Source organism: Crinia signifera, chromosome 5 (genome assembly GCF_055691185.1).
Source record: "Crinia signifera chromosome 5, ASM5569118v1, whole genome shotgun sequence".
NCBI lineage: Eukaryota > Metazoa > Chordata > Amphibia > Anura > Myobatrachidae > Crinia > Crinia signifera.
The window spans coordinates 91071108-91083455 of record NC_139221.1 but is presented as its reverse complement, the minus strand read 5'-3'; the positions used below and the strand labels follow the sequence as shown (position 1 = coordinate 91083455).

Here is a 12348-nt window from a genome sequence, read left to right as displayed (position 1 = left end):
GATAAATGCCGTCACACAATGGTTAGATGTAACACTGGCCACTGGATATATGTCGTCACACTGGATACAGGATATATGTCGTCACACTGGACACTGGATATATGTCGTCACACTGGACACTGGATATATGTCGTCACACTGGACACTGAATACATATGTCGTCACACTGGACACTGGATATATGTCGTCACACTGGACACTGGATATATGTCGTTACACTGGACACTGGATGTATGTCGTCACACTGGATGTATGTCGTCACACTGGACACTGGATATATGTCGTCACACTGGACAATGGATATATGTCACGCTGGACACAGGATATATGCTGGCACACATTACATGTCACACTGGATACAGGATATATGTTGTGACTTGTGACACTGAACACTGGATATATGTCGTCACACTGGATATATGTCGTCACACTGGATATATGTCGTCACACTGGACACTGGATATATGTCACGCTGGACACTGGATATATGCCGGCACACATTACATGTCACACTGGACACAGGATATATGTTGTGACTTGTGACACTGGACACAGGATATATGTCGTCACACTGGACACAGGATATATGTTGTGAGTGACTCTGGACAATAGATAAGATATAGGCCGTAACACTGGACACAGCCCCTTGTATTACTGCAGCCCCTGTACACAGTGTACTACTCAGCAGCACTGCAGCCCCTGCGTGTGAGCACTGAGTTAGTTAAATCACAAAAAACACAGGGTTCAGGGCTAAATAAATCACAACACAGGGCTTAGGGCTAAATAAATCACAACAGGGCACGGGCCACAGGACAGCCCCTGGACAGTGGACACTGCAGCCCCTGCGTGTGAGCACTGCAGCACCTAGTTAGTTAAATCACACTACAGGGCTCAGGCCTATAAACAGTCACTGACTCTCAAGTCTACAACACAGGGCAGTGAGGGCACAGGGCAGGTCACGGAGCACAGCACAGGGCAGTGAGGGCACAGGGCAGGTCACGGAGCACAGTACAGGGCAGTGAGGGCACAGGACAGGTCACGGAGCACAGCACAGGGCAGTGAGGGCACAGGGCAGGTCACGGAGCACAGCACAGGGCAGTGAGGGCACAGGGCAGGTCACGGAGCACAGCACGGAGCACATGGCACGGAACACAGCACAGGGCAGTGAGGGCACAGGGCAGGTCATGGAGCACAGCACAGAGCACATGGCACAGCACGGAGCACACAGAGCTTCCCAACCACCCTCTTCCCTCTCCAAGATTGGAGTGAAGATGGCGGGGCACGCGTGCGTCTTTTATAAGATCCCGCTCCCGCGAGAATCTGACAGTGCGATGATGACATTCGGCCTCGGTATTGGTCCGGAATTCAGGCGGGAACTCCCGAGCCGGCTCGGATCGGGCCCGGATCCCCGATATTCGGAACTGTCGGATCTCGGGGATCCGGACCCGCTCATCTCTAAAAAAAAAAAAACAACCTAGTTTGATTTTGGGTGTGGTGCTGGTAAATAGGATAATGACAGTTCTATGTTTAACCCTAATTTCAAAATGGATCAAGCTATCTGAAGAAGCTAGATGCACACTATACAGTATATCTATCATCCCAAGACATGTTGGAACCACCATCTTAGTCTTTTTCACATGCTGTTCATCGCCTCGTCCTATCTGATCTCCTAAAGTGTGATTAAATGAAAGTAATTTGGACTTCTGGTGTGAATGCTAGCAGCCACAGTTTGGGGGACACTGCTGCCGGCAGCATTCCCATTTCAGCATTCTCCACCTGGCTGGGAGGCTATCGGAAGGGATTAAGATCATACACCCACTCCTACTGCATGGAGAGATGTTACTCTCCCATGACGAAAAATCAGCAATGCTAGAGGTCCTGCCTGAGCACTCTTCTACAAGTCTTACAGAGTTTATCATGTCCACACCCTGGATTCCTAAAGGTGGCCATACATCTACCATACCTCCCAACTTCTGTGTTGGGGAAATAGGGACTTCGCCGCGCGAGCGCCCGAAAAGGGGGTGGGGCGTACGCAAATGAGGGTGCGGCTTATGCTAATTAGCTGCAACCTCATTTTCATACGAGAATAGACGCTGTGCGCATGCGCACAGCGTCTATTCTATTAGATTGGGGGGTCTACCAACTGCCACCCCCCGCAGCGGGACAATGCCTGCCGCGGGTCAGGACCCGAAAATCGGGACTGTCCCGCTGTAATCGTGACAGTTGGGAGGTATGCATCTACAGATCGATTGTCAGAATGGGCTGCTTGGAGCAAAAACCTGGTAATATCTGAATGACCGGTTTTAGCAATTTTCCAGCATTTCAAAGCAAAAGGTTCAACAGTCATTTTCTCTCATCCATTACCAGGATTTTGTTCCAACCAGCCCCATCTGACAATCGATCTGTAGATATATGGGCCCCATTACAGTACACTTGGTAGGGGCAATGAAAAAAACTGTAGCTCCTGTAGATATATGGGCCCCATTACAGTACACTTGGTAGGGGCAATGAAAAAAACTGTAGCTCCTATGTTTTAGGAGCAGAGAGATAATTGTAAGAACACTGTTATAGAGCTAAAGGGACAGTTGTCACACCTCACAGTGGGCCAGATGTACTAAGCTTCAAAAGTGATAAAATGGAGAGTGATAAACAACCAACCAATTAGCTCCTGCCTGACATTTTTCAAACACAGTCTGTGACATGGCAGGTCGGAGCTGATTGGCTGGCTGTTTATCACTCTCCATTTTATCACTTTTGAAGCTTAGTGCATCTGGCCCCCTATGAGTTAGTCAGGCTGAGGCATAGCTGGGAGAGGTTTTTTCTTATGTGCCCATAGAGCTGAGCTGCAAAACTCCTATCATATAGGGAGAGTTTAACTAAAATGGAAGTTCTGTTTCACATGGGATGTTGCTATGGGCAACCAAACAGATCCTGTCTTATCTTCTAGAGGGTATAAATAAATAAGTAGATTTGTATTTATTGCCCATAGCAACATTCCATGTGAAACCGAACTCCTGTTTTAGTAAATTTCCCCATAAAGTGTAATAAGTTAGATCAGTGGTTCTCAAACTCGGTCCTCAAGGACCCCCAACAGTGCACATTTTCCAGATCTCCTGGCAGTTGCACAGGTGCACTCATTATTCACTGACACATTTTGAAAGATCACAGGTGGAGCTAATTAGTTCACCTGTGATTCTGTGTGGAGACCTGGAAAAGGTGCACTGTTGGGGGTCCTTGAGGACCGAGATTGAGAACCACTGAGCTAGATGATCTCGAAAATTGGTCAAGGAAGAATAATTTACAACCAGTGGAACTCCTTGGGTAAATTTCCTAAAGCTTAAAAAAAATGAAAAGAGGGGATGTTGCCCACAGCAACCAGAATCTGTCTATCATTTTCTAGGATGCAATATAGAAATGATAGACGTTTCTATGGGTAACATCGCCTCTTTTAATTTTCAGAAGCTTTAGTAAATTTACCCCCTGGAGTCAGCTAAAGTGCTGCATCATTTTGAACCCTACCCACTTTGCGTGGAGGTAAACTGTGGGGATAGGATGATGGAGTGCTCTCATCCACCAATTATTTTATCGCTATGGCAATAAAACAGACTGTATATTGTGCCACTGAGCACAAGCAGCTAAAGGTGAGAGGGTGTACAGGGGTGTTGACATTATTGCAGTCATTCAAGACTTCTATGCTATATTGTACTCAATGGAGCAAACAGACCATACACAAAAAAATGGCTTTTTGGAACAATCTATCTTTTCCTACAGTGTTTCTACAGATTCTCACTCCTCCCAGCTTTGACCACTGATATTTAATGCAATCCCTATATTTCTATTAAGCCAGTGATGGCTAACCTTTTCAGCTTGGTGTGTCGAAAATGGTAAAGTGTAGCCTTCCTCGAGTCGCGTGTCACTTCAAGAAATATCAATAATTTGATGATACTTGCAGCCATTATACATATGCCACACACCGTGATGCCCAGTATACATATGCCACACACCGTGATGCCCATTATACATAAACCACACACCGTGATGCCCATTGTACATATGCCACACACCGTGATGCCCATTGTACATATGCCACACACCATGATGCTCATTATACATATGCCACATACCATGATTCCCATTCTACGTATGCCACACACCGCGCTGCTCCATTATACATATGCCACACACTGTGATGCCCATTATACATATGCCACACACCGTGATGCCCATTATACTTATGCCACACACTGTGATGTCCATTATACATATGCCACACACCGTGATGCCTATTAAGTCAATGTGACAGAGCAAGATATAATTTAAGAAGGCTGCACTAATACAATGTCTTTCAAAAAGGCAGCTACCAGTGCCAATAGAAGCACTGAATAGTGTGGCGTTCAGAGCTTGCAGAGTTTTCAACAGAGCCCATGTGTGGGAAAGGTGTCTCGCCTTTTAAAATGGATGCCGGAGTCCTGTCCTCACCCAAAGCTCCACTGGTAGCCTCTGTCGATCAGGTGCCAGGACTCAGCAGCAGGAGGCGGGTCTGTAGTCCCCAGCACAGGCCCAACTACAGCAGCGGGGGTGGATTATAGAGAGCGGGAGCAGCACAGGCCCGACTACAGCAGTGGAGGTGGACTATAGAGAATGTGAGCTAGCTCTGCTCCCTCCAGCGGACAGTTGACGCCCCCTCTGTCCCCTTCCATTTGGCGATGCAGCATGCGTGCTGGCTTTGCCACTTCACTTGCGCAGTTCTGGGTTTTCTTCTCCGAACACCGGTTGGTCAGACGCGTGTCACTCCAAGTGCCTCGGTGTGTCACGAGTGACACGCGTGTCATAGGTTAGCTATCACGGTATTAGGCTATGATGAAAGTAGTGGGACTTGGAGGATCCTTATCGTACTATGACCCTTAGTTTAGACTACAAATTATTTACCAAAATCTTGGGCAAAAGGTACAAATACATTTTTCCAGTTTTATCTACAGTCCAAATGTGGTAAATGTTTGCTGTTTCCAGTGACCAGATAGTTATATCAATGGATGCCGGAAAAAAGATACCGGCACCTGGATCCACATATTAGAAACCTTGTTTCAATTCTGGTTTACAGAAGGTTTTATTAGACTTACTTTGTACTGTACCTGCTAATGCAATCACTTAATTTCTTATACAATTGCAGAGTCAATGCTCCTTTCAAAGTCCTTGCCAGTGACAGTACTTGTGGGTTGTGAGCGCAGATGCAAACATAGCAGGGAGAGGGAGAGGATGGTAGTGGGAGGGTGTTGAGGCAGTGGCTGGAAGGGAGATGCCAAGGGTGTCTAAAAGAGGCAATGGCTGGGAAGGATGTCAGTGAGGATATGGGGAGGCAAAAGGTGGTAGGTGTTGCATGCAATGGCAGTGGGTAACATGGGGTGGCAGATAGTAAGATGGCATGGCAGATTAGAGCAGTAAAATTCTGGAACTCATTGCTGGTGGGGGTGATTGCAGCAACTACTGGTAATGAATTTAAATTAAAACTGGATACATTTTTGGCCACTAAGGGAATCCTATAGATATGACTTACTCAAGTCAGTAGTTACAAGTTAGATAGGTTGAACTCGATGGACTAACATCTTTTTTCATCTTTAATTACTGTTACTATGTAGATTAGGGAGGCAATGGGTAATGGAGCATGGCAAGTGGTGACCGGGATGGGAGATGGGGATGGGAGTCTGAGGCAGTGGGTGGCAGAAAGTGACCAGGGAGTGACTGTGGTGGATCAATTAATTAACTTTTCTCTGTCCCCAACCACATCAAACACTGTGTGCGCCCCTGTTCCACCCATCCACAGACACATCCTATAAACTCTGTACTCACTGCTGCCCACCATGGTACAAGTGGATGACACAATCCCCCCTACACACACACACACACACACACACACACACACACACACGTTTGCGTGCCACCTATGTATATCTGCATGTAGATGAGGGAGCCAGGAGTACAGAATGCTGATGGCAGTGCACTTGCAGAGTACTGGGTTAGGGGAAGAGCTGCCTGATCACTTCTTCCATCTCTAAGCCAGTGATTTGAGAAGTCTGATATAAAAGACTATTCGGTACTTGTTTCCTAGCACGGCACCCATCACATACCATACTTAGTGGTGTACGATGCAATGCGATGTTCATGTTAAATTAACAGGAGTGCTTGTACAATGAAATATCGCATAGCATTGCATGCCATCAAATGGCATGCAATGCGATTTTTATTTGTACAATCACCCTGATGAGTGCTTACAATGTTAAATTCACCCCCATTGTCAAAAGCAAAAGCTATTCAGCATAATAAAGATGTATATACCGGCAAGTAGAGATACATAGCCAAATAATTAGAGCAGGCAATAATGCGTCTAATCCAGTGTTTCTCAAACTGTGGGTCCAGATCCAAAGTGGGTCTTGACTCCATGTCATAGGTTGAGGACTTCTCTGACCGCTCAGTCTGTGATCCAAGGAGTCTGAAAAATTGGTTGAATAGTCGGTACTTGTTTCGTAGCACCCACCCCCACTATCAACGCCAACCCGAAGCGTGGCGAGCGCAGCGGTACGCATCGGCCGACCTTTTCATACCCCCACTATCCACGTCGGCGTGGAGCTGAATATAGATAGTGTGGCGAGCGCAGCGAGCCACCGAGACCGAAGCGTGGTGAGGGGTTTCAGAATACGAGCCCGAAGCGTGGCGAGCGGACGAGGAATACATGTAAAGTAATCCGTCTCTGCTCGCCACACTATCTACAATCAACTTCACGCCGACGTGGATAGTGGGGGTATGAAAAGGTCGGAGGACGCGTACTGCTGCTCTTGCCACGCTTCGGGTTGGCGATGATAGTGGGGGTGGCGTTGCCAATGGGGTGCATTTAACATTGAAAGCACCCATCTGGGTGCTCGTACAATTAAAAATCGCATCGCATCGCATGCCGCTATATTGCATGCAATGCGATTGTATAAGATGTACTACGATCAAAATCGGGGGCGCCGTGCTAGGAAACAAGTACCGACTATTCAACTGATTTTTTCAGACTCCTTGGATCACAGACTGAGCGATCAGAGAAGTCCTCATCCTAAAGGTCAGTGACATGGAGTCGTGACCCACTTTGGGTCTGGACCCACAGTTTGAGAACCACTGAATTAGATGCAATATTGCCTGCTCTAATTATTTGGCTATGTATCTCCACTTGCCGGTATATGCATCTTGGTACTTGTGCACTAGCAGGACGCCCATCGCATCGCAGACCATAAGGCATGTGATGGTATGCGATGCGATGTTGTGCGATGGCACCCGATGTTATACAATTTTAAATTGTATACCATCGAATTGTATGGCATTGTATGCCATTCTATCGCATATACAATGGTATGCGATTTAAAATTGTATAAGCACCCTAAAGGGTTTTCCCATGTTAAAAGTGGCCCCTATAAGTTAATTAAACGGCACCCCCACTATCAACGCCAACCCGAAGCGTGGCGAGCGCAGCGGTACGCGTCCTACGACCTTTTCATACCCCCACTATCCACGTCGGCGTGGAGTTGATTTTATATAGTGTGGCGAGCCACCGAGCCCGAAGCGTGGCGAGCCCCGAGAGGGGACGCGGAATACATGTAAAGTAATATGCTTCGGGTTGGCGTTCATAGTGGGGGTGGCGTGGGGGTGCATTTAACATTGTAAGCCCCCATTAGGGTGCTAATACAAATAAACATCGTATAGGGGGGCTTATACAATTTAAAATTGCATCGCATCACAGTGCATCGGGTGTATGCCATGCGATACGATTATATGTCGTGCGACCTAATATCGTGGGCGCCGTGCTAGTACACAAGTACCTGCATCTTTATTATGCTGAATAGCTTTTGCTATTATGTTTGTTTTATTATGTCAATAAAATAAAAATATGTAGGAAAAATCTTACGGTTATTTTATCCTAATTTATTTAAACATTCTCACATTTTATAATAAAAAAACGACAAGAAATCATATATATATTTGATAAAAGTACTAAACGCATAGATAGAATAAGACTGAGTTTATTTTAAAATAAATTATTAGTACAGTTCTGAAATAGGATGGATAGAATAGAATAAAACAGGCTAAGAATATGTTACAGACATAGTTAAAATCTGCCAGAAAATGGCATCAACATGCAACTGATGTATTTCTCAAGATTCCCCTCTTACTAAAGAGCTGGTACACAGCCATTTCAAGTGCAAAGACATCGGAAGCACAAGGTTCTTAATGTTGTAATATAAAGGTGTGCCCACCTTTATATTACATTTGTTGTATTGTTTGTGACCACCTGAAACTTATCTGAAATACATTGCTTTATCTTCCATATGTTCTTTCAAATTATGTACAGTATTTATGCCATAAGGCACAGTTGTTGCTTTTAATTCGTTGTCTGTCTGTGATAGGGCTACTGTTATTAACAGCACCCTGCTCACGCCGCCCCTTCCCAACAACAACAACTTTGTATGATTATATACATGCACAGAACATGAAAAATACAAAACGAAAAGCTAGGCTCAGGGCCAGATGTACTAAGCCTTGAAAAGGGATAGAGTGGATAGTGATAAACCACCAATCGAATCAGCCTGTCATTTTTTAAACACAGCATGTGACATTGAAGTAAGGAAATGATTGGCTGGTGGCTTATCACTCTCCATTTTATCACTTTTTAAACTTAGTACAACTGGCCCTTAGTGAGGGAGCAAACTAATAACTTTAACTTATCTGAAGGTATGAAAACAATATTTGGCCAGTAGCTGCATAGGAAATGTCTATTCATGATAAATAGATCAGAGGTGCCCAAACTAATGAGCATTAACAGTCAATGTTTTTAATGTATCTGTGGCTCAAATAATAATACATAACTAATATTTAGTGAGGTATGAATTAAGACACCTGTTGCTAAGCATGGATACACTTAAAACCTGGATCATTAGTACTCCTTATGCCCACAGAGTCTGAAATGTAATAACTGGTAATGTTGGAATCACAGAATGTACAAGTGAGTGTGGCTGAAGTGTAGGAGTATTTCTGACTAGGTGCCCTTCATTTGCATAAAATATTGGTTAATTTGACCATTTATTTAATAATGAATGCATTATAAAATGGGTTACAAAATTACCCCACTAAAGTTTACCCACTCCCTGAACACAGTGTGGCATATTCAGTGTTTTTTTGTGAGCTGTGACAGTGATCAGTGCTGACTGCTCGCTGTCACAGCTCACACGGTCCATATTCAACTGACCCCTCTGCACACGCCGCTTCCACCTTGTTGGGTTTTTACAGCGACGAGGAAACGGCGTGCGCGGCCGCTACAACAGCGAGGCTCGCGGCTAAATGCAGCGGGTTCCCTGCATTAGCCGCGAGCCTCGCTGTTTGGGGGAATCCTCACCGTCCTCTGACAATGAGAGTCTCCCTGGAACATTGAATATGATGAGCGGCAGGCACGGGGGTTAAACGGCGACGGTCGCTTGTTTTTGGCGATCCACACTGTTTAACCCCCTCGCCAGCCCCATTGAATATTGCGAAGTGGTGGCAGCTTAGTGGAAACCAATACATAGGAGCAGTCTGTCTTCATTATGTACACATTAAAATGAAAAGATCACTAACTAATATACTATTTCCTTCTGCAGGTTGACCAGTGTATGTTTCCATGCGAACGTGCCTGGGAAATAGCATCAGTTATTTAATTGTTGTTTAAATGTTTTGAATGAGTCCGAACTGCTGTTTTGAACTGCTGCTAATTCTATAAGGTCCAATTAAATATGACTCCATTTATAAATCAATTTTGAAGGCGTTTAAATCCATGCAGTTTTGATTTATCTATTTATTTATTTTTACTGTAAATATTGTCCAATAGCATCACAAGAACGGCAGAAAATGCAGCCTATTTGTGAATACCGTTTGTTAATAGACACAATGAAAGCCAGTATATTCTTTACAACCATGCCAATTGTACTAGACTACACTTAAAATAAATGTAATCTGTGTCATTTGCCTTGCAACATAATGCAGTGACTTGTGAATGAAACTCAGCAGCAAGCAAACTGCCATTTTTTACAGGATGACCAGCACTGCATCTACTGTAGGCCATACACACAGGGAGACTTTGGCTTAATTTATAAGCGATTTAGCCATATCGCTTAGAAATTGAGCCCAAATCACTCCGTGTGTATGCCCCATAATTATGGCCATTCGCTGCTATCACCGGTCTAGGTCATTCAAGCATGCAGTATATCTAGTCAAGCAACTGCCCATGTTTTAGGAAGCGATCTGAGAAATCTAAGTCCACCCTCCTTTAATACCAAACCATTATTTAAAAAATTCTTATTATTTTTTGCTTAACACAAATCTCCCATACTAGATTGCTCAGCAGAAATATCTTGTGCAAATCTCTCAGTGTATATGGGAGATGTAGACTGTGGGAAATCTCCCACACTAAATTGCTCAGATCACATCTCTTGCTCAAATCTCCCTGGAATCCAACCCATGTGCCAGAGAGTTTTGAAAAACTGATGATGGAATTACATATAAATTTAACATAGACAAGAAAATCTAAAGCATGCCGTGTGCTGTGTTTCATTATAAGCTGAACATATACATGTTAACTAAATATAGTAACCAAAAATATGTACAGTGCTTTCTTCTAAGCCCCTCACCTAATGGTATAACCTGATAAGAAGTTTACAGTAGTTTTCATATTCTGGACAAGTCTTTAGATGCGTCTTTATTAATCTTAATCAATGTTTACTGTGACATTCATTTCTCATTTGCTACTACAGCTTTGTACATTTATTTCATCTCGGTATCTATACACAGACTACTGTGTATGTAAAATCTATCTATCTATCTATCTATCTATCTATAAATCAGACCTTCTATAAATCAGACCTTTTACTCCATCAACATTGATTACTTAAAAGTAAGTGCTGGTTCTGAATTCATCTTTCTTGATGGAGTAGAAGAATCCTGCACAGTAGATCAGATCAGCTGTAATGCTGATCACTTTTTTTCTGAGGTCTAAGATGAGCTTCAAATAGTTAGAATTATCTAGCTTTCTATAAAGGGTCAGTTTGCTCATGAATAGAGTGTCTGACTGCAAGTCCACAGGCGATAGGTTTGAATCCTGCATAGATCAGCCATATCGGGCTTCAAAAGTAATAACGATGGAAAGGGTGGGAGAAGGAGACAAGGGCAGTCAGGAGATGCCAGGGTTTAATTTAAAACCTAAATAATAAGTGTCTCCAACGGCACCCCTACCCTGCAGTGCTCTGTGCGATGGCACACTTTGGACCACCCTAGTTACAGCTCTGATGCTGGGAGATTTTGTTCAACAAAAGAAGTGTCCACGGGCTCTAACTATCCCTGCTTTATGCTAATCCATCTTTGCAATAGTTATACAGTGGGCACTGAAGATATGAATATGAAAGGGAAACAGGTACTCTGTACACATTACTACGCATTTATTGCAAACTGTCTTATGAATGTTAAAAAAGTTTACAAAATATTAACAAAAAATATTTTGAAATAAGATGGATGAAGTGGTCATTACAAAATGTTTGTCATATTATAAGATATGTTCATTTTGTAGAAGTTCTCCTCTCCACAGTTTTCTATGTAATCTAAAGAGAAAAGAAAAACAAATTACAAATGCAGTCAGTTATATTAATGCAGCAGTGTTTAATTGGTTATGAACAAATAATGATTATCACCAGACAAGTTACTAACATAGATACTAGCAAGATACTGATCAAAATCATTTGGTTCTCAAACCAAAATAAATACAGGATTTTGGTGAAATTACTTTCATATCGCAAATGCCAGGTCGCACCTAAGATTTTGACATGGGTCCGTCCCGGGAGCAATCCTGCATTTGCGCTGTTTGCTGCTCACAGCTACATCGTCCGGGGAGCGGAGCGGGGTGGCGGTGCATCAGGCGGGACTGGGAAGGAGGCAGCACTGAGGTGACGCCGCTGCCTACTCCATAGAAGTGAATGGGACCTGGGTTATTTGTGCGGTGTGGAAGGGGTATTATTTTGTAGTTGAGACTATTTATTAAAGGTAAACTTTATGAATTACTTGTAATGTAACAGCCCTCCCACAACAAGCAGGAAGACAGGCTCCCTACCATCCAGGGGCGGATTGGCCTGGCGGGAAACCGGGCCGTTTCCCGGTGGGCCGGCCCATAATAGTCATTAAGGGGCTGCTCACCTCCCCTGGCTTGGCCGCGGACTTTGCCCAAAACAAAAATGGCTGCGTCTGCGGCCAGCAACGGCTCTTACTGGAGTAAAAATGTCCGCGGGAGGGCTGGTGCGCATG

General features: G+C 44.1%; 1 protein-coding gene across 3 annotated transcripts in view; it reads right to left on the bottom strand.

Annotated features, from left to right (window-relative positions):
- Positions 1-8035: 8035 nt before the first annotated feature.
- PRELID3A (PRELI domain containing 3A) overlaps positions 8036-12348 on the bottom strand; it is a 45892-nt gene continuing 41579 nt past the window's right edge. For all 3 annotated transcript variants that reach the window (XM_083187676.1, XM_083187677.1, XM_083187675.1), the window contains one exon: positions 8036-11651. Coding sequence is in view for 1 of the 3 variants with exons in the window: in XM_083187677.1 (XP_083043803.1) it covers positions 11643-11651 (9 nt within the window). In the remaining 2 variants the exon portion in view is untranslated. The remainder of the gene's footprint in view (positions 11652-12348) is intronic.